Source organism: Grus americana, chromosome 1 (genome assembly GCF_028858705.1).
Source record: "Grus americana isolate bGruAme1 chromosome 1, bGruAme1.mat, whole genome shotgun sequence".
Classification (NCBI taxonomy): domain Eukaryota; kingdom Metazoa; phylum Chordata; class Aves; order Gruiformes; family Gruidae; genus Grus; species Grus americana.
The window spans coordinates 98,585,257-98,608,494 of NC_072852.1; the positions used below are offsets into that span (position 1 = coordinate 98,585,257).

Genomic DNA, 23,238 nt, shown 5'->3' on the forward strand with positions numbered 1-23,238 from the left:
TTTTGGTTTCAACCAGAGCAGCTCAAGATCTGTACTTTGTTTTTCTGTAGCACCAGAGCTCTTGTGATAAAAGGTGTATACCTGGGGGGGAGGAGTGGGAAATCAATTTTCCCAGATTACTTTTTATATTAGGAAAAAAATTGAGTGGTCCTGTCTACATTTGTTTGAAAAGACACAATAGAAATTAACATGGATAAAATCTTCACAACTGCGCCACCTTTCTAATTATGAATGCTTCAAACCTTGTTTGTCAGAAAGCTGTGCTGGACTCTCCCAGCACTGATACGCAGCCGTAGCTGCTGCTTTCTCCCCAGGAGCTGCCTCTCCCACCAGTCACTACCAGTACGGTGGCAGTTTGACGAGCTCTGCCAAGGCTGGCTGCCTGAAATCGCCAGCTAGTCATAACGAGTGCTCAGCACGCTGTCCTTGCCCCTTCTGCCTCCTCCTATTCCCCAGCCAGGAACCCTAATTTACTCAGCTGTCTTTAAGCACAGATCTGACTCAGTATTGTATTTGTCATCCCCAACTTTCTTTATTCAAGTAGAATGGCTGAAAAGTAGCAAACGCAACACTGCACCTGGTGGGGTCCAGCACTGTAGAAATCCCTGTCTGAAAGCTGGAGTTAGGCTCTCCTGTTGTATAAACTAAGTTCTTTGCAGAGGGAACTGTGCATTTCCTCGTCAATCACTGCCTTCTGGCAAGTGCTTAGCTTTCATTCCATGTCTGTTCACCATCGGTCCTGTCTTCAATTTATTCCATATAAATTGAGATGCTGTAATTGGACTTTTCCAAGTCTGCACAGCCTTGTCTTAAAGTACCCCAAGTGTCTTATCCAGGCTTCGATTACTCCTCTGATGGACTACAGGCATCCTGCTTGTTTGTTTATTAGGCAGCTTCTTATCTCTGCTGTAGTCTTAAGAAACTCCATCATTTCAGTTGCACAGCTCCAGTAATTAGGCTTCCTGCTTTTCAGGTCTGGCTGGTGCTACCTTAGCCTACATAAAGCGAGCAGAAGAAAGAGGTCTAAGAAAGAAAATGTTACCACTGGTAATGGTCAATAGTATAAGATAAGAACCCTGGTCATACATGTTGGATGCTGAATCCTGTAAAGCTGGGGTGTTGAGCGGACCAAAAAGGTGCTAACACAGGGCCAGAGACTGAAAAGATGAATAAGATGAGATAGGTCACTTTTTCACAAAAACTGCTTATTGCCTTTTTCCATTGTCAACCCATAGCAGTTACATATTCACTGGGAAGATGAGTTTGACTTGGGGTTGCAGATATATGCCTGAATCTTCATCAAATGGCAACATGTGCCTAACAGGCTGCTAAAGTACAAATATTCTGATTTTTCACCTGCAATAATACCTGAAGTTAGAAGAAGATTGAGGATTTATAAATGACATTTATCCCCTGGAGAAGGGAGCCTGACTTGAATGTATTTGAAGGCACTGCAAATTAGAAATGTTTTAATCATGTATTCCCACTGGTGAGCACACATAACAGCAACAAATATTTATCCAGATGGATGAACACAAGAATGAGTTTCGGCCTTAAGCTGTCACTGCTCCCAGCCAGTCACATATTTCACTGGTGGGTCTTGCTGACACGCCGTCTTCCTTGCTGAGAGCATCGGGGTGTCTCCAGCTGCTTGCCAGCCCTTCCCTCTTTTCACTGGGCTGCTCCCAGTCACTCGTCAGGCGGTGCCAAGTCCATCGGCCACCGGAGCCGGTCCATCTGCTAGCCTTTCACAGGGGAACAATCTGGGACTCTTTTTCTGGAGGTCGGCAGTACTGCCAGGATCTTGTACAATGTGATGTGCTACGGGCACTACAGGAGCCTGACAAGAGGTTAAATCAGACACTTGCCTGGCACCGTTTTGATTACTCAACAGGACAGTGCAGGGTACTGCCTGGTGGTGCTGCTGCTCATTTAGCTGCCCTTAAACGTTGTTCAGACAGGAAGGAGTTTTAATAAATTATTGCCGAGCAAGGAGCATGGATATAGTGCTGTGTCATAGAACAGGACATTTGAAAACTAATTTCAGTCTTTCTGGGTCACAGTTCAGCTTCTTTCCTTTGAACTCCTGAGGGGAAATTCAATCTATGCTCAGTGTTAAGGGTTGGGTTTTTTTTTTTCCCTTTGGCAGAGCCTTGAATGCCTTCATTTTTCAAATAGAGAGGCTGATCCCATAACTCAGATGAGGAAGCTGCCTCACAGGCATGACACAGATCAGCAGGGGAAACTGGCCTTTATGTGCAGGGTCTGAGACCCAAAAAGTGTGACTTGCATGCTTAGCTTCTGTCCTCTTGACAAGTAACTGGTTTCTGTAGTAAGATTAACTAAAGCTGTTGTCATTTTAAGGCTAAATCATGAAAAAGTCTGGAAGAAGGCAGATGAAGTTCAGTTGTCAAAAATGCAATGAGGTGTTATGGAAGGGCTTTCTGAGGATGATCATATTAGCAGCAAAACTGCATCAGGGCTAAGTTGTCAGAGCAATTTCGGTGCAAGTTTTTAGTGACTGCTTTCCAGCTGCAAAAAAAAATGCACGTGCACTAGCAAGCTTTTTCAGGCCCAGAAAACCAGACACTTAAAATTGACTGCGAGTTATGTAGTTATGGATGAAGCTATACAGGCACAAAATGTTTCCTTCAACTCATTATTCATGCAGAGAGTAGAGACCATGGGTACCTGTTGAGCTTTCTCACTTGAGAGTCGCAGGAGACACTGTCTGTGACAGGCGATGCTAGAGGTGCTCTACCCAGCCGTTCTCCCTGCTCCAAAGCAAGACCGCTAGCTTTGGTGTGCAAACTAGTAGCTTTAAAAAACAAAACAAAACAAAAAAACCAAACAAAAAACACCACAACATCAGCTGCATAATTCAGAGCGCTCTCCATTACTGACCTCTCTGTAATGTGCCTCAGAAGGACTGGCAGGGCATGGGGCCGCAAACACCTGAAAACCAAGAGGGCTGGGAACAGCCCTGGCATTGCTGGCTGGAGGGGATGGCTGTTTGTACACGGCAGCGGCCAAACGTGCTCCGTGCAGCTTGTCCCCTGGCAGGCACGGCAGTGGCCCTGCGTCTTAGCCTTTCTCTGGGTTTACTGCTTTGCACATGAAATTAATAAGATTTGTCATAAAAAATATGCACATTGACCATCTGTGTTAATAATTGACTTAACGAGGATCTAACCGCCTCTAGCCCATCCCAGAGAAGTTAATTGAGGGGATTGTGTTTATAATCTGCCCTGAGAGTTCTAATCTTCTCTTCTGGCGCTGCCAAGCCACGGATTGATTGATTGATTTTGGTCTCTTGGAGCAAAATAACAACCTCCTGAGACAGACTTTGGCAGTTTCCCAAAGAGAAAGTACACGGCGTGGGGAACCAGGAAAAAAAAATATATAGGCAGCTTCATAGTGTCTAAATGTGGGTTGCTAAATCCTTTTTCCTAGAAAATGCAAACTAGTAGATGTCGAGCTCTTAAGTATGCTTCAGGTCCTATGAAAAAGCTGTTGTTGTTAGCAGGGAACTTGTGGTCTTTTTGTATAGATGATGGATGTCAAAGTTTTTTCTGAGAATTGGTGTGAGGAGGTTAAATGACAAATCAGGAGGTTATCCCTGCCTTTTGAGTGGTGGTAGGTGAGGTCTTACAGAGGTAACTCCCTCCTAGGTCTGGGGATCTCCTCTCCAGAGGAACTGCCCGACTACTTGGGCTACTGCATGAGGAGCAGGTCAGGGGCTGGCAAAACACGATTCTGGAGAGGGAAGGAGAGGTTACCCATATAGAAAGACTGCTGGAAACTGCCACTGCAACTGAAAAATGGAAAATTGCAGGAAAACATGCTGGAGAGCCTGTCAGGAGATCTAATTCTTGTGCCAAAGCCAGGCTAACTGCACCTAAGCTACATTTTGGTTAATACTTTTTATACCTAATAATTTTAAGCATAAGCTAATATACTTGCTCTGTTCAATATCTTGTCCATTTTGAAATGGCAGATTACTTCCCTGAAAAAATCCTAGTTCTTTCCTGTGGACAACTAGTGTATGATGTAGGTTCTGATCCCATAAAGCTGGGCATGTACTTTTTCTGTTCAGTGGGCAATCTTCCCTAGGATTCAAAGCAATACATTTATTGCACCCAGTGTTTTCAGACACAGGCAGCAGCATCCACATTGGTACAATAAAACATTTCTTCTGGGTGAACAGGCCACATCCATAGACTGCTTCTTTCCCTTTTTGATTTCATATATGGGTTGTTAAACGTTTCTACTGTTCAAACCACTGAACTACATATGAATTTTCTTTGAACTTGCATTTCTTTCATTATCTACCTTGCTCTCTTCAGCTTCCCGGGAACCAGAGCCAGTACAAAGCAGGAAGCCTGCCAGGGAAGTCCAATATCTGAGGGTGATATGAGATTACAGCCCAAATCTAATAAGGATAGATTAGTTTTATTTCCCATTTAGCCACGAGCGTTGCTGGTAGAACAAGATATTAAATCAGACTTCTAAAATTGTACCTGTACTCTGAGCAGCTGGTCAGCTGTACTGATTCCGAGCCCCAGTACTTTCTCTTGCATCCTGAAAGACCCGGCCAAGACTTTCCAGAAGCGCTGCAAGCCAAATGCGTCTCTGGTGTATTCAGGTAAATCACTGAAATGAGCCTGAAATTATTTTGATCCAGCCTCCTGCAAACAGATCTATGGTGCTTCTAAACCTGTTTTTTCATGCAGCTCTGTGGTGGGCTTTTTTTCCTACTTGACAAGCTCTTTGCTGCACGTAGCATCTGTTAGAGAAATACGCCATGTGAGCCAGTGCAATTTTAAAGGGAGAAAGGATGACTGGTAATGGTTGCGGCTGCCTTAGTTTGCATGATGTTTGCTGCTTCGGCTGCTGTGCAGCTGAGCAGGGGGTAGGGGAGGGAGGTGTCCTCTGGAGAGTCTGATTCACAACAAGCCAACTTGGTTCAGTTCTGTAATGAGAGATTTTTCCTTATTTGCAATTAAAATGTCAAACAACGTTAGAAGTATTTGATTTGTGCTCAGTCACAGTGCAATTCTCCAGCTTACTGACTTTAAGGAAAGTCTTGCAAGATGCTTCTTTCTTTTTTTAAATCTAATTACAGTAACAGACTGAAATTAATTTACTGAATCATTGATTTTCCAGGGGGCAGAAGGTGGCTTCAGCCTTTTGGGAAACAAGACTTGGGGAACACAAGCAGCTTCCCCTGTCTACACGGTGGTGCTTTTTGGGGGGACACACAGTCTGGAAGCGTCCAGGTGCCACTCATCGATTTGGGCAGTGCTCCGGTTAGGCCCTTAAACCCACTCAGCCGCTACATACTCATTTTGAAAATGGAGGCAATCATGCAAAATAGAAGTTAACTGCTCTGGTAGAGGTCTGAAATTGTTTCATTGCCATTAGCAGCATTGCTAAGCTTAATCAGCTGTGGAGAAGTTAAAGCATAACCTCGTTTCAGGCGGGAGGAAGAGCGGTGTTCGTTTGAGCGGTGCCTGTGTGTCGGTGGGTCACGAGCAGGATCCCGGGAGCGGGTAGGTCACGCATCAGCGGCTGGCATGGAAATAGTGTCTAGGACAAGGCGTCGAACAGGGAGGAGGGCTGGAGGAGGTGACTGCCAACCTACTCTTGGTTCGTAACCAAAATTCCAGTCCAGGTGACACTCGGGGATGATTTTCGTGACGTGATTGTGCCTCCTCCACTTTGGACAATTGACATGTCATCAGTGACTCTTTTACACCTCCGCTAGCTGGGATACGATGTTTCACTGAAACAAGAAGCAGTGTTGCAGGCCCTTCCTAGTATTGCTTCAGGAGGTCACAGACTCAGCTAGAAACTGAACATCTATTTTACACAGTCAGTGACCCTTACAAACCAACAAAAAGCTAGAAATCTTTAATTTTAGTGGTGGTTGAAACTTTAGCAATTCATATTGAATGCTGAAAGAGGTGTTATCTGTTGACATCTGTCTTAGTTCCTGATCCTTTTCTTCAGCTACTTGGCCAAGAGTGCTCTGGAAGGAGACTGGGGTTCAGCGCATGTTGCCGCACTAAGAAGTCCTCGCAGGCTCCTTAGCGCAGGTTCACATTATGCCTTGGAGGACGGAGTGAACCAAAAAGATCCACATCTGAAGTAGGTAAATGTTACTCTGCTTATGATCTGGAAAATATCATTATGCAGAAACATCCCAGAAGTTTCCTATTCTCCATTTTGCCTTCCAGCTACTCCTGTGCTGTATCCAACACATTAACTGCAGGCAGTTAACTCTATTGAGATACCTAGATTTAGGAATGTATTTGCCCTATGCTGGCCTCGTATGAGGTGCACTCAGCTCGGTGTTGCTTCCTGGGGGTGACCCTCCCTCTTTCCAGGACTGGGGTGAGGTGTCCTGCTCTGTAAGGCTCCAGGTTAAAGCACCTCCAGAGTCCAAACACGGGCTCCGCTAAGGTACAGTTTCTTCTCTGCAGAGTCAGGCTCATCATGAAAAACCACCTCTGCTTTGCTTTTCTCATTTGTACTTCACCACCTCTTCTAAAGGGACACAGAATTAGAGTGTAGCGTACAATTTAGTAGATGATGGATGTGATGGGAGAGATATCTCACTTTGCCATGGTTGCTTCTGACAAGCTGATACCATGAAAGATATTTATAGGGCTACAAAGATACCAGGTGCAAACAAACTTACTAACGTCTGATGCTTTCAAAGTATTCTGTCAAAAAAAAAAAAGATTCCAAGTGATGGTTCTCAATGTCACTCTAACTTGGCCTTTTATTGCTGTAATTTATTTGATTTTTTTTTATATGTATAATGAAAAGGCAGCTGCTGCCCTCAAATTGTCACTGCTACTGTATCTGAAGTTAACTTTCACACCTTTAATCTTTTCTATTTGATGTATTTCTTCAGTGGTGAATTCTAACCAGTCTGCTGTGTTGAGCTCTGGCCAGGCGGCTGTGTGTCTGCTAGAAGGTATTTGCATACAATAGTATGGAGGAATTTAAATTAATCAGGGAAGAAAATCCATTAGAGATAGTCTGCACAGTAAAATGAGCTGTACAACCCATCTAGGTTTACAGCACTTTGGATGTGAACCTAAGCTTTTCATTTCTGATAGAGTGGTCTGTTGCTTGTCTTGATAACTCCCTTTTTCATGCAGACCTCAAGATAAAGCCCCACAAGCTGTGTTTATGAAAAGCCCTTTCTCAAGCAGGCTCCTGTTCTCTCTTGCTGGCGTGATTCATGAAAGCTGCTCCAAGCATTGTCTCTGAAGCTCCTGCCAAAGTGACCAGGGGATGACATGGCCCTTCTGGGAGGCTTCAGTGGAAACCTCAGCCTCGTAGTCTAACATGAGCAGATGTTTTGCGGCACCCCCAGTGGCTTACCCTTTCCTAACAAGTGCCTTTTTTAAAGCTATGGGTGCCATTACATTTTGTTACGCAGTTACTAACCTACTTAGAAACATTCTCTTACAAAACATAGAAGATGAGATGTACGAGTGAAAAGTCTTTAGTTGATGCTGTGCAAAACTGGGGGGGAAGCACAGTTTGCGCTGTAGCCAGAAAAGAGAAAGCAACCCAAGAAAGCAGGGCTGGTCTCGCATGCGCCTTCCATTTCATTTTGAAAATAATAACTCTGTAGAGTCTAATAACTCTGTAGAGTCTTTAAATTTTTTTTTGGAAATGGCTGGCTGGCTTTCACACAGTGGTTTTTCATTGGTGTGTAGCTTTTGGGTCAACGTGCTTTCTATTTGTTTTGGTTTGTTCATTGGTTGCACTTTTTATACTCTGCTTTTTCAGTAACTCGCACTTTGCACAATGTAATGTTCAACAGCTTACCCTGATGGACCACCATTGATCAGGAATGGCATTAAACGGGAGCAGAGGACCACAGGGACCTGCGGCTGGAATGCCAGAGAAGGTGAGGGAGCTGATTCTCTTCCATTTATCCCCAAATGTACATTTGCTCTGAAACATGAACTGTAAGTTAAGCCTTCTAATTAGAAAAACTGCTGGCAGCTTTTGCAGTCCCTTTCTTACATCACAAAAACGGAGAGTCAGAGATGTGCACACAGAGGAACTCGGCACTAGATCACTCCCTGGGATCCCCCTGCTTTCCCAAAAGGCGCCATGTTGCTTTATCTGAAAGGCTTTGTAAACATGGAGTGGTCACAGGGAGATTTTTCCCACAGTCAGCAAGCAGAGAGCATTTAAGGGCTGCAGTCCTTGCCTATCCATTCATTTTGACTTGTAGTCTCAGGTGAGGCTGCTTAAAAGCAAGTTCCCTGCTTACAAAGCGAAGAAAGCAATATTTACCAGTGGGATGAGCAAAAGGCATAATTAAAGAGCCATCGTCCGGCTGGATTTGGCCCCAAAATATCTGTAGGACATAATGGCAAATAAAACATTTGTAGAAAGGGCCGTCTTGGATTCTGCTAGCGCTGGCACAGGGAGCAGCGGCAGCGGAGCTGGGGAGGGCGGTGGAGCAGCCCCGGCGCCAGGGCAGGCGGGACCTGAGCAGGGAGGCGGCCGGGGCTGAGCTGTTTGCGGTTTTCTCCCATACTCAGAGCTGTCAGTGAGGGAGTTGGGATGAAAAGTCCATTCAGATTTTTAAACATCTTTCAGCTGGAAAAATTGCTGTTGAGAGAGAAGCGTGTACACCTTGCAATGATGCTTAAACACCCCAGCCAAAACCAGGGCTGCGTTATGTCAAACGCAGCGTGTGGACATACGCGTGTAGCCGTGAGGGAGGAGGAGGAGGAGGAGGAGGAGGAAGCGGAGTGAGAAACCCCCTTCTTGTGCCTCCTCCATGCAGAAGAGGCAGTGCTGCAAGCAGGAGAGAGGCATGAGAGCTAAGGGTGGGAAGGGGAGATGGAGGACACAGGGGGTCACTGAAAAAGCCCAGTGGGGATCCCACCACCCCCTCAGTACCCTGTTCCCTGCCACGCTGCCCCTGCCGCAGCCCGTGCCACCCACTCGTCCGCCCCTCCGTGAGGTGCCGTGGCCAAAGTTGCCTGCCAGCTACAGAGTCATTAGTACGGTTTCCAAAGAAGTTCAAAACCAAAACACTATGACAACGTGGCAGTTTCTGTGCCAAGCGCCAAGCGAACTTGAAAGGTTAGTATAGTCTTTAATGAAATTCCTGCTTCAAAGTCTCCATCTCTTTTTCACCGGGGACCAGCGCTTTCTTTAAGCAATGTTTAGAGGACACCAGTCTGCAAGGGTAATCATCCTCGCCTCTGGCAGGAAGAGCTCGCGCACTAGCATTTCTGAAAAGGCTCTCTTTGTGAATAATTGAATTTGTCTCTGGAGTTCAAGATTTCTTTTTCTGTGGGGCTGACTGCAGCTCTGCTTCTTCCTTAGGTGCAGCTTACTGTAATTGAGGCAGAAGAATTGCATTGCAGTCGAGGGTTTTGTAAGCGTGACGCATAATAGGGGTGATCGCCACAGAAAGAGTAATTTCTAGTGTTCAAAATGCCTCCTCCAGTGGTGAATGGAGCTGCAGAAAATAATTAGAGGACCCCCCACTGCTACCCCCACTCTCACCCAATGGAAAAAAAATTAATGTCACATGAGGCAGCAGAGGTGTCTTTGAGCAGCGGGCAGAGCCCTGCGCTGCAGCTCACTGCTGGGACCCCATCCTGGGCGATACTCAGAGACCACCAGTGCATTCCAGTGCTGCCACCACCTGGGACACAGGGGAGGACCAGCCAGGCCAACTGCTTGTCCAGCCCGAAAGAAAATGTTGAGGTTCATGTATTCCCTGACAACGTGTATGTCTTGCCTGGGCAGAGCTGCTTTTCCTTTTAAACCTCCCAGCCTTGCAATGGTTTCTGGGTCTCTCTGGAAAGGCACACAGAGCGTGATGGAAAAACCTGCGCATCCCAACTCTGAGAAAAACATCCCTGCAGCTGCCCCACCAAGGAAAAGCCCATTACAGATATGTCCTCCCTCCAGCTACGCATGAAGCTCACTGCCCCTGGGCATGTGTCAGTACCTCTTCTCATCCCCGCCATCCATAACCCGGTGTGTAACATCCCACCGCGGCACCTACCAAGCTGCCTGTGAGTAACTTTTTGGGAAAGGGGGGGAGGGCAGGGGGAGGAACCTCTCATAATAATCCGCACTGCTGTGAGCAGGACCTCGTGTCCGGCTCCAGGGAAGAGATGGCTCCCTGCCAATAGGCTGAGATAAGTGGCGTGTCTCAGAAGTGGTTTTTGATGCTGTATGCAAAGGCAGGGCTTGACTGTTCACGCACATCAATATGTCAGCAGCAGAGTGAATGACTATTTCAAGACTTTGGGCTTAAGGTAGGAATTGGGGCAAAACACAGCTCTGAAATGAACAAAAATCCATTGAGCTGGGAAGCTTCTTTCTTGTCTTTCGTCACTGAGCTCAGCAACAGCACTGGGTGGCTGCACTCAGCCAACACAATGCGACATGGCAGCAGTATATTTTTAGGATGTTATTTTAGGGGGGGAAACAAATTTTAAGGGCAAGACATAGTGATCTAGTAACACAAACAAGCTGCTCGGGGATTTCTGTGGCTATTGAATATATCACAGAGCTCTTGGGCTGTCTTGTCAAACTGTGATGTGTGTTTCAGATCAATAAAAATGCTCATTTGAGACTTTTTCCCCCCTGTGTTACATAAAATACGTTCTCTCATGGTACAAAGCTTATATGAACTGATCAGCAGGAGAAGCTAAGGTAACTGCACTCATGAATGAAAGCCCAAATTCTAAACTGAAGTCCAATTTTCTTGGACTCTAGAATCTGCAGATAATCTCCGGGTTCTTTGTGGTCTCCACTCTAAACTGGAAACCAGAGCGTACATCTTTAATATTTTTACTCTGTACTGTGGCTGTCAATTACAATGGTTTGAATATTCTGTTCATCTTCAACTTCAGGACTTGATCCTCCAAGACAGATCTTTCTCTACCAGGCTTCTGAGCAGCAAGCAGAGATTTCATCCCCAGAGACACTTCCCTTAGCAGTAATCTGGGCATCCAGTGTATTTACCACAACTGCTTTTAGTGCATTTCCTCAGGTAGAGGAACAATGAAAACAAAAAAGGAACCGTGCAGCAGCATTTATCCTCCAAGACATGTCTCGAGGCCTGACCATAGCCTGGCCAGCACTATTAGTTGTTCCAGCTGGAGACCTTAGCCTGCTTAAACGTGCTACCAAAAGGTTGCATATGCACAAATTAGGGAAGTGGTATAGATGTTTGCACCTGGTAGCGCATAAAATAGGGAAATGACCAGTGAGGTCTGTCTTTTTTACCTTGAACCCTGTGCCTTGCATGCTGGAGCTATGGGGAGCTCCATGGTCAGCAAAAGTAGACGGTTGGGAAGGAAACAAAAAACATTTGTGAAGAAAATGGTAGGTAGTAGCTGGCAGTTTCCACAGGCCTTGCCTGAGCAGCAGAGAGGGGTGCCATAAAAGAAAAAGGCTGACAAAGGCACCCAGGCCCTCTAGAAACTGTTTCAGAAAAGACATGCCAGGACACGGACCACCCAAGGATGGACCAGCCACCGGAGGGAGGGCACTGCTGGTGGAGAGAGATGCCTGTTTAAGGGACTGCGCTTTCTCTGCCCTGGTGGGTGGGCTGTAATCATCTCTCTCCCAAAGTCCAAAGGTTGGGTCATCCTCGGGCCCCTGGCGAGGGAGCTATTGGGGCAACCAGACTCTTGCCCACCTGTGCTTCCAAACACCCATCCCACATCGGGGACAACCAGCAGATAACGTATGTCCACGCTGTGTACATGAGGTGTCCTGCCCTGCTCTTTTGATTTTGGGGAAACAAGTGTGATAAGCAAGAACTCAAATCTGTTTCTTTCTGAAAAGCTGCCAACAGCAGGTCCGATTTGCATTAGACCTCTCTGCAATGAGATGCTTTGCTGACAGGTGTATGCCTAATTTACGGAAATGCAGTGTGCTTCGAGGACAGTTCAGAAGGATTTACAGGTGACCTGCAATAAAGACAGGTCATGGAACTGGCAGGAACCACACGCTTCTGCCTGAGGGTGCTGCCATTACCAAAGCTACCAGCTGAACGTAGTCGGGTATGGAGATTAACACCACCAAGTGATGTTGTCATGTGTGATGCTCTAATTCTTCATCCTGCAGAAAATAATTAATGATCTCTTCTCAAGTGAAAAACAAACAAACAAAAAATAATCTGGAATATTCCGAATTCACTCTAATTAAGGGAGATTGGTTCTGTTATCTTGCTGTTTTCTTAAAAGATAGTGAGTGTAAAGAGTCTGGAAATAGTATATTTTAGTTATTTTAGAAAAACCTGTTAAGGAAATGAAGCAGAGGGGAAAAAAAAGTCAGCTTTTTTGTATGCTATGTACTAGATATTCAACTTTAGTCATCTGACAAATTTTCAAGAGAGTTTAACCCAGTAAAATGCTTACTCTGAGTTTATCTGAAAAGATAAAGGGGAAAAAACCCCAATAGTTTTGAAGATGGGCCTGCAGTATAGGTAGTGTTTTCAACATAAAGATTTCACAAGATGTGCTAAGTTTATTGCTCTGGCAGGAAACTGAGGCTTTCACATTTAATGAAGCGTTCTTTGAAGTCACGCTAAAATGATGAGCGTGCCTGTGTTGCACATCTGCCTGTCTGCACAGGGCAGACCGTTTCGACTTCCTTTTCTGAGACACTGCCGGGAGCAGGCCAAGAGAAGGATGTATTTACCAAAACTTCATCAAGTGAAGATGGAAAAAAGGTGGCTCTTCTCCCTCTTTTGCTTGCTCTTGGCGCCCAGCGTTGCAGGTAAGCGTGTCAGCGGGACGCCTTGACTCAGCTTATTACAGGGGGTGGTGAGGGGCAGGGTGGTACGTGCAGGCTGGGCTTAGTGTGTCTCACCAGGGCGAGCTGTAGCTACTAGTAACGATTTTCTGTTTCCTGACAACTTTCTAATAACCCTAGTAAATAACGCACAGCTAGTAAGGAATAAATGGCTTGTGCTGACTAGCAGATTAGTTTATTTAAAATGCCTGAACTGTTTTCACCAGAATAATCACTGAGGTGAGCTCACTTGTGTTTAGGGCAACATGTGTTCATCTCCAATGGGCAAAAAGGAAAACTGCTTTCAAGGAGCAAATAAAAAATACCTCTCTCACACACACACTTACCTGTGTATGCAGAGAGAGAAAGAGTTGAAACATTTAAAGGCAAGGATAAATTGTACAGCTGCAACCCCTTAAATAGATTCTTCCTCTTCCCCACCCAGCCCTACGTGCTGTGTTAAAGGCTTGAGAAACAAGTTTGTCACTGGGAGTAAAAGTTTCAGAAAAGTTGAATAAGGAGAACTGCATCCCCATCAGAGGGAGTTTAAACCAAAAACGACCTGAGGGAAACCAAGGAAAAAACTGATGGTCACAACCCTCTCCCCCTCCCCCAACAGGCTGACCATGCTGAATCCAGGAGTACTTGTTACTAGCTAGGAAGAAGAATTTTGTAGCATATGACTTTTTCCAGTTAAGAAAGGAAGAAGTTCATGTATTTGACTGGCATGGCAAGATGCAACTCAAAATCTGGCACAGACTCTTCCTATTTTTTACATCAGTGAGGCAAACTGGATTTTAAAAGTAAGGAAAACATTTCATAAATGTATTCATAGAAAATAAAAGTTCTCAAATGCACATAAAGAACTAGAAACCTTAAGACATGCTCATGCAGGAAAGCAATACTATTTAGGGAAAAACAGGACATGTTTTTTCCCGAGGATGAAATCCTCACTGAAGTCACTTAGAGATGAAAGTGGACACCACCATGCCCTTTGTGGACATCAGACATCTAAATGTCTGGGAGTTACTCTATTAAATTTCAAATGGAGCACCAGTATGGGCTAATGGGCAGCATTTGATTTGGAAAAATAAAGTTGGTATAAAATGAGACTAATTATATTGAGATGCTAACAAAAAGTTAAGAACACTTTTGCATGCAAGAGTTTCAGTTAAAATAACCTGAAGTGCTAGGCTACTAATAAACAACACAAATTAAAATGTTGTTTCTGCATAGGTAACTTTTTCATCTCAGTATAAAATACTCAGGTAATTCTTGACAGGCATTCTTTACATGGTTCTCTGACCTGATACAGCATCAGTATGAATATGAGAGTTAACTTGCTAGGTGTCCCTTGCCTGCTAATCTGATCGCGAGATTTTTAATCACTTTTTACTTAACTTTTACTGATGCAAAACTTGCAGTGAAATCAGGGAGCCTTTGCTATAACAAGCTCCTTGGACTGACAGAAATAATTTTCAGTAATGTTTCTCACAGTACTTGTCACTCAGGCTTATTTTTATTTACCCTCTTACGTCATCCCATCTCTTGGAAGTCAATTAAAAGATGAACAGAACATGCACAGCATTAAAAAACAGAGATTAATGTTTGCCATGGCCATTCAGTAGCTTTGTTCTCCATGTAACTAGTCTCGACATGTTCATGTCACACTTCAGTGGTTAGGTACCCAATCTCAGCCAGCTCTGCGGGGATGTGGGACTCTGCCCTTCTTCTTCTTCTTCCCTGTCAAACCGGAGCTGCGGAAGTGTCGGGTCCCTGTCTCGCTCCCAGCCGAGCTGTCAGAGCCAGGGCACGCCACCCCTCCGGCGGGCACTGTCGAGGCTGCCTGGCCCCTGGCACGGCATCCCCTGGCTCGGGTGCTGGGGAGCCTTGTACCACATGGCAGAGCAGACATCAAAGCAAAGAAACTGGTACCCACGTTTTTTCAAGTAAAGAAAGTGAGCAGCGTGTGCTTGCTGCCGTGGGGAGTCAGCAGTACGGCTGGCGGGACTGCGGGGCAGGTTCCCAAAGCAAATTTACAGTGATGTTTTGATACGCGGGGAGGATAAAATCCAATGGAGATGGGGAGCGACAAGTCCGTACCTAAGAACATCTGCACAAACTCATTTTTTTCTGGGGACCCGCATGCCCTTTTGAAAAAGGGCCTTTCTGTATATGGCTCTGTGGGTGTGATTGATTACTTGTCTCACTAAGACTCCCCCATCCATAAATTCTTCATCTCCTTGAGCCCGTCAGTGCCTTGCATACAGGGTTTTGGGGAGGGAGAAAGGGAGAGAAATCAATTTTACTACAGCAGCAGCAAAACCGAGCAGTACAGGCTCCTGTTGAAAGTCCTTTCATTTCGCCCACCCATTACTCCTTTATATGGCACACTAAGGACTGCCAACATGTTTTATGAAATTAATTGAGGAAAAAACCATACATACCAGGGCAGCTCGCTCTGATACTGAAATGGACACTTGTTTAGGCCATATAGGAGCTGTTTAATAACATGGAGGTAAAAGAATAGCTATTTCTGTTGAAGCAGCAAAGGCAATGGGCAGGGGGTACAGTGCAGGGCAGAATTAGCCAGCAGGGATAACTCATTTGTTGTTGCAAAAAGAACTGGGGAATAACTGGGCCCAGCTTCTGCTTTATTTGTATCACTTGAAAGGTTTCCGTTTTCACAGAGGCCCTCAGAGCCCCCATTTCTCTCCTGTGAGCGTGATGGGAGGTCCCCACCCTCTTCCAGACAAGTGCGCGTTTGCTCTCCCAGTTCTCTGTCTGCAGTCTGTACTGGTGGACATCTGCTGTAAAGCTCCTCGCTGGAAAGCCTGTCATTACAGTTGTAGGGTCTCCATAGTTGTCTGTGGCTAAGGCACCTGAACATGTCAAAGATGGCTTAGGAGAAAGCTTTGTTCAAATATGACACGCACTGAAAGCGGTCCCGTTTGTTTTTAAGGCCAGCCTGGAGAGGTCATTACAGAAGCAGAAGAGGTCCATGCTTTGCCGGGTGCTAACGTGACCCTGGTGTGCAGCTTCTCAAAACCACACAGCACCTACGTAATACAGACACAGTGGTCCAAGACTGATGACACCCAGCTTACCAGAATAGCTGTTTATCACCCCGTTTATGGCATCCATTACTTCACATTTCCTGAGGCTTCTTACAGCTTTTCGGCGTCCTTCAACACGAGGAAGTGCTGCAACTGGGACACTACAGAGGCTTTGTGTTCCCCCGATCCAAACGTCACATCTGAATGCAATTGGTGGGCTCTCCATCTGGAAAATCTTACTGTCTCCCTTAGTGGGCAGTACGAGTGCAGTTTTGCTACTTACCCATATGGGTCAAAGGCTGCAAAAATTCAACTTATTGTCAAGGCAGAAGGTGAGTGATTACAAATGAGATATTGCTTTTTCATTACAGGGGCGAGGGGGGGTGGAATATCGGGATAGATGACCATTTCTTAGTGATAGTGACTTGTTTGGGATTTGCAATTGTGCCACTGAATGCCCCTGTCTACACAGTTTCCTATTTACCAGCTGCTCTTTAGCTGTTGTTATCCAGCTCCTGATTAGGAAACTTTATTTATTTGGAGAAATATGAAGTTAGACAGATAGCAAGGAGAAAAGGTGGTGAGGTGGGCAGTTTCCACATTTCCATTTTGGAGAAACGTGATGCCTAAGAGACTGGGTCAGCGGCTCAGGATATGGTGGGACTGAGGATGCTGGATCTCCAAACCACACCGTGCTGTGGCTATGGACTTGCAGCACTGGGCACAGCATAACGCCTTTGACTGGTGGAGGCTGAGGGCTGGCATCTGCAGTGTGTGCTGGGTGTTAGCTCAATGGAGGAAGGTCCTGGAGTACTGCGTCCAGCTCTGGGGGCCCCAGTACAGGAGAGACATGGAGCTGTTGGAGCGAGTCCAGAGGAGGCCACGAAGCTGATCAGAGGGCTGGAGCACCTCTCCTGTGAGGACAGGCTGAGAGAGTTGGGGTTGTTCAGCCTGGAGAAAAGAAGGCTCCAGGGAGATCTAATTGCAGCTTTCCAATACCTGAGGGGGCCTACAGGAAAGCTGGAGAGGGACTGTTTATCAGGGGGTGTAGTGACAGGACAAGGGGTAATGGGTTTAAGCTGAAGGGGGGTCGATTTAGATCAGATGTTAGAAAGAAATTCTTTACTGTGAGGGTGGTGAGGCACTGGAACATGTTGCCCAGAGAGGTTGTGGATGCCCCCTCCCTGGAAGTGTTCAAGGCCAGGCTGGACGGGGCTTTGGGCAACGTGATCTAGTGGAGGGTGTCCCTGCCCATGGCAGGGGGGTTGGAAGTAGGTGATCTTTGAGGTCCCTTCCAACCCAAACCATTCCATGATTCTATGTGTGTCCCCACTGTCAAAAATGAACTGGAGCAAAGCAGGGGATTGCTTAGGATGATCACAGGAACAGAGACTTGGCTGCTTCTGTCCGCCAAAATGAAGCTGGAAAGCAACATGACTACTCTTGGTAAGTAAGCCTCAGGGGAGAGTATCCAGGGAGGATATTTAAATTATCCTGGCAAAGGAACAAATGGGTTTAAATAGGATGTGAATGAATTTGACTACAAATTAAACAATGGTGGCAACCATTAGTGCAGCAACTTCGGGAACAGCTGTTTAGTGCCAGCAGCGAGGGCAAAAGTCCAAACCGCCATGAAGATGGAGCTGGGCAGGGGTGTCGGGCAAGCTGAGCAGGCTTCTTGTTGTGCACTTGGGGACTGGATCTGATGACCCCAGAAACCTCTTCCTGATCCAGGTTTCTGTTAACAAGCCAAGAAGGATTAAAATAAATGCAACAAACCTGGCACGGTTTCAGTTCAGAGCTGCAAGGCCAGCGTGCTCGCCCTGCTCATGCCCAGGGCTGTAGATGCAGGTTCAAGGGTTAGAAGCAAGGTGGGTGCAGGTGACACAAGAGGTAGCAGAGGGCAGCAGCATGCATGAGCACCGCGCTCCCATCGCCTCTTTGGCCTGTGTCATGAGGCCAGACCAGTGGCAGGAGGGACATTGGTCCTCATGCTGGATCACATTGGTCCTGAAGCAGAAGGAGCCTTGACTCCATGGGGTCAGGGACAGGGCATGGCTCCTCAGCAGCTGCGGCAGTGGCCTCCGTCTGAAGCAGGCTGGCAACGTTGGACAAACAAATTCCGGGTCCTATGCAAGCCTTATACACAGGGACATTTAACCCCAGCTTCCCTCTCACTCCTTGATGGCCCCTGCATGGCTGTGGCTCCAAACATTTCGGTGCTGTTATCCCAGAGTCACATCTCAGGGGTGATCCAGCGGTGCCTTACTGCCCTGATGAACTTGTAAAGGTAAAATTGGAGCCAGCACCTCTGCATGTCCCATAGAGGATGGGTATGTTTAAACAGTACATGCGGGATAAATGTGTCAAGGACAAAGCTGCCGCTTTACCTGCTGTACAGGGGTGTGCTGCAGCAGCCTCCCCTTTGGGAATTTTCCTGCACCTCATGGGGCAGAGGGGCTGGATCAAGCGGAGAGCGGTGAGATACAAACAGCGCTGGTAGCCGCATGAAACCCTCCCATGCTTCTGTTCTTTGTGTGATTTTTCTCTGTTTCTTCCTTAATATAGTAATAGTGCTAATCAGGCATTGCTCCTTTTTTCTTGCTGGTGCCCTTAGTTGATATTAGCATGTTCAATGCCGTTATTGCTGTCTACATGTTAAACGCGGGCAGCTCTTGTTCATATCAGCATTATTGTGGCTTTTTTCAGCAACTGCATGATATAGCAAGCTGTGCTACTGCTTGCCAGAGAGAACTAAAAAAATTCAGTTTGCAACATACCTCTTGCAGATTTGTATTTTAAGGTAACCAGATCTTTTGCAACAAACTACTTCCATTCCAAAGAAGGCAAAAGACCTTAATCTAGCCTACGAGTGGGATGGAGAAGGGTGCTAGTCATTAATGAAGTACAGCTCCCCACTACATCAAAGTGAAGTGAATCCAGATGGATTCAACTTGCAGATACCGCAAAAAGCCCGCAGAGCAGCAGGCCTACATAGGAGTGACAAACAAGGAGAACCTTAGCCAACAGGCTGTTAATACACATGGGAATCAAAGACGGTGGGGGGGAGGGAGGGGGAAATAAGCAGCTGGGACACGTGACTGTGAGAACAGGCAGAGGCTGTTTACAGCCTGAGCTCGTGGGATGACTACTCGTCTTCGTACTTCTCGTATGCTGCACGACACTTTTGCATGGTAACTTGCCCCGGCAAAGTCTCCTGTGCAGTTTTCTTCTGGAGAAGCTATAGATTTGCTTCCTTTGCCCTTTCTTTATCCTTTCCACACTATCCAGTCTCTTTAGGGCTTGCGCACTCCGTGTCCTGCTGTGATAGCTGGGTCCTCAGCTGCTTCGCTCTGGTGGAGAGTGGAGACAAGCTGCTTCTGCTGCTGGGTCCCCTGGGCACCTCTCTGGGCGCTGCCTTTCGTCGCGTCCCTGTGGCACAGGCTGTGTGCTGGCACCGTCACCCTGTGCCTGGATGCCGGACGTAAAGGAAGTTACAGTCACCAGAAAGTCGCCACTGCCAAATAACCTAACAGTCTGGGACTGCTAGATAACCTCCCTCCCCTCGAGTTAATAAATAAATAAAATATACACCTATTCTGTCTCAATGCACAAGCCAGAGCTACCAGGGGAGCAAAGTTCAAGAGTTTCCCCGCGGTGTGTGCGGGTGCCTGCCGGCAGGGCAGAGGGAAGGCCGGGCTGCGCAGTACAGCTGCGGCAGTGGGGCCGGCCGGCACGACGGGCTGCACGGCGCTACCGCCGCCAGGCTGAGGGTCAGAGAGACCAGCGCTCACCAAAGCACTCGTAGCATCTCCTGGCCATCACCGCTGCTCTTCCTGTTTAAATGCATACATGCACGCAGACTTGACGTTTGGACCACGGCTGTGCTCTGTTGGGAGCATCCCTCTGCCCTTCCACAGGTGGGCTGGAGCCCTGGACTGGGAATGGGTAGGGTAGGAGCTGCCGAAATGCTTTTTGAAATAGATAACAAAGGAAAGAGTGACAAGCTTTCTGCTTCTGGTAGTGGGCAGGTTGGAGGATAACAAAAGGAGCACTTACACTGAAAAACGGGGTTAATCTTAACCTGCCTGACATGCTGAAGACCTTGCTTAGTGAAAAGACAGTCTGCGGATATCTTCAGAGCAAAGGAAACACAGGTGCACAAAATCGATGTGAAGGTTTATTGCCGCAGAAAAAAGATTGTAAGAGAAAAATTGAAGCTTCAAATTATTCTCGGCTCCAAAAGGAGACATCTTGATCCTGCAGTTAAGCAAAGGTTTTTACAAATTGCCCAAAAATTCAGATAAAGCCATGAATTAGAGTCATGAAACTGCATCCAGGCTTTCACTTAACAAATGTGTCTATGGGTAATGATTGAAAATTACAGTTCCCTTTTAATCAAAAAAGTGCCTGTTCCTTGAACAGAAGACTAGTCAGCAATGGTTTTTAAAGCACAATGAACATCATGTTTCTGATTTTCTTTCTTGGGCTTTTTTGTTGTTGTTGCGATGACAAAAGAGGAGCAGCACTACGTGAAGGAAGTGTGGTTAAACCAGACTTTAGAAATTCCATGCATTCAGGACACGACCTCAGAAAATTTGTCCAATTATCCTTTGAAATGGCTAGTGGTAAGTATTTTTCATCTTGGGTATAAATTTCAGAAGGGACTACAGGGTATTTCTGCAGATTGATATAGAAATGTTAGACTTTACTGTCCTGCAGAATCTGCTAAACAAAAGGTATCGGTCGTGTTGGACTGTGATAATAAAGAGAAAAAGTACAAACATGGTTTTGTGACATAGACACCACAAACAATAGCTGTTAAAGAAACAAAGAAGGAAAATTCCATCTTGATTGCTTTTAATTTTCCAGGAGTACATGTAGAACAGATCCGTGGAAAGTGGCAAAGAACTTAGTGAATGTAACAGAAATAAAATATTCCGTGTTGAATTTCTCAGGGATTTTTGCTGTAGTGAAGCTTTAGTATCTATGAAAAATACACAGTTACTGCGTAGCATAGTGAGATATCAGGACACTGAAACAGAAAAATGGGGCTGACTAATGTTTTTGGTTTTGTTAACCTCTGTATCACAGATGCACGACAAAGACGCGCAAACCCAGTTATCTAGCTAACCACATAAAAGCTATTTTTAAGTAATTTGCTGTGAGATATAAAGCTCGTTATATTTTTGTACTGCATCTCACTTTCTGGATAAATATTTGTATGCACGTTTTAGTGTAACCTTTTCGCATTAATTTTAGTATGTAGAGATATGTATCAGCCAGCAGTGTCCTTGAGCTTTGCCTGTTAATTTCTATGTATTGCCACTGAGGGGCTGTAACTGTTGAGGGTTTTCTTAAAGGTGATTTTCAAATATTTTAGATTTTTTAGTCTTTTGTCCCAGCTCATTATCTATTTGGATCTCCCCTTTGCAGTGCATTCTTAATATTAAAATTCTTAAAATTTTTGCAGGGAACATCCTTGTCCTTACTACTTTTTAGTATTGCTTGTTCACTCTACAAATCAACAGAGGAAGGGGAAAAAAAACCCCAAAGGTCAGCACAATGACATATGTGGGTTGCTATATGTCCTTCAGCGTATAGCTTGCAAATATGTACCGAGGCACAGATGTCCAGGATGTACTAGCTGCACCTATATCTAAGGGTGGACAGCACTCAGCCATTAAGAGAAGATGACTTCTAGCTACTATTAACAGGTTCTTGCTATTTAAAATCTAAAAGAGCATGGATTTTCTTGCAATTTCAGTCATGTTTAATATGTATAGGATGTTCAGCACAACTTAAAGATTGCTGCCGTAAGAAAGCAGCTCAGTTGCCCTCTCTGCAAGCTACAGAGACCAGGACTCACAAGGCACAGCTATTTACTCCATAGTTTATTGGTAAGATGATGACCACTATTGGTTTTGAAGTTCTGGGAGAGAACGTATTTGGAAAAAAATAGATGTTGCAAATGTCCACTTACTACTATGCAATGCTAGGGGTGCAAGGGAAGATTTTTGTAGTGGGAATAGAGCTGGTCTACAAAAATATTTGGGGAGGGTGGTGGTGTTTGTCTGGTCTTCACGCATTGTGTGGGTTGCTCTTTTCACAGGGGGAAAGTGGCAGGAAAGAGGAACTTGTGACCAAGGAGCCCTCCTGCCCTGCAGCGTACAGGAACGGCAGCGCGCTCTACGGGCAAAGAGTCCGCCTGGGTTTGAATAACACTCTGATGATTTTCCCCACCAAAATCACAGATGATGGTAGGGTGTTTTCCTGCCACGTGACGTACCACCCGGAGAGAGTCCAGAAGAGCAGCACCACTGTGAGAGTATTCGGTAAGGGGCTTGTGCCAGCTGCCTGCTTACTTGCACTTGGAAAGGTGACGCTCTTGTCTGGTTCTGAAGGCAATAGCTTTTGAAATACACTGGCTTTTTTTATATACATATTTACATTTTTTTTTCAGCTGCAATGAGTTAAAATGTTAGTAAATAACCCCATAGTTCTTAAGAAGAATTTGAGGCCATTCCTTTAATTTCTGGTATCAAAAAACAGTGGATCCATTGCACATACATCAACACCACTGGCGTACACATTGCCACTATCTCACCCCAATGTGTGAGCTCATGTTGGCACTTTGCAGGTTACAGGTAAGCACCTTGGTCATCAAGATCTGTGTGCCCCACTTACAAAATGACCGTGCTGCCTGTGGTTAGGAAATCGTGGCCAAAATTTAGTAAGTAGCTAAAGCGGTTTGGAACTACCGTTGTTGCAAAGTCGCATCCTCGAAGGCATGTGATGTTCAACTGCTGCCAAAGGCTCTGGTTCTGAAAATGAGGTCCTGCCCGGGGGTCTCAAACTGGTCAGGAGCGACTGGGCCAATGTACTGCAAACGCATGGGCTGGCATGTCATGCTGGAAGCCTTCCTCTTCTTTAGTTACTTGCACTGTTCCCTTTCTAGTGGTTTAGGAGCTACTCTACAATCAGAGATACAACTGAATAAGAAAAATGCTGCCCATTGAAAACCAGGCTGTATTTTCTGCTTATAGAGCAGTGGGTCTGGAAAACATATTTCCAATGCTCCTAAAAGGAATGGGTGTTAAGCAGTGGGTCTGTCAACAGTCCCTTGAGTGTAGCTGCTTACCCGAGGAAACCCACAGCTTGGGGATGGCATGCTCATGAGAGGCTGATGCTCTGAATGCAAAGATTCAACAGGGAGCAGGAAGAAATAAAAAAAAAAAATAGAAAAGCAAAACCTATGTCTGGGGGATGTTGGTCACTGACGCAAGAGAAATAAAAATAGAAGTTAATGATCTGAAATTTCCTCTTGCGTTTGCATGATTCAGACATAGGTCTTACTTTTAAAAATCAA

At 45.7% G+C, this 23,238-nt stretch overlaps 1 protein-coding gene across 2 annotated transcripts in view; it reads left to right on the forward strand.

The window, feature by feature from the left end:
- Nucleotides 1–12,643: 12,643 nt before the first annotated feature.
- Nucleotides 12,644–23,238, forward strand: part of CD96 (CD96 molecule) — a 30,803-nt gene continuing 20,208 nt past the window's right edge. For both annotated transcript variants that reach the window (XM_054813444.1, XM_054813445.1), the window contains exons 1-4: nucleotides 12,644–12,798; nucleotides 15,776–16,201; nucleotides 20,388–20,497; nucleotides 21,982–22,204. In XM_054813444.1, the coding sequence (XP_054669419.1) occupies nucleotides 12,711–12,798; nucleotides 15,776–16,201; nucleotides 20,388–20,497; nucleotides 21,982–22,204 (847 nt within the window). In that variant the 5' untranslated portion in view covers nucleotides 12,644–12,710. The remainder of the gene's footprint in view (nucleotides 12,799–15,775; nucleotides 16,202–20,387; nucleotides 20,498–21,981; nucleotides 22,205–23,238) is intronic.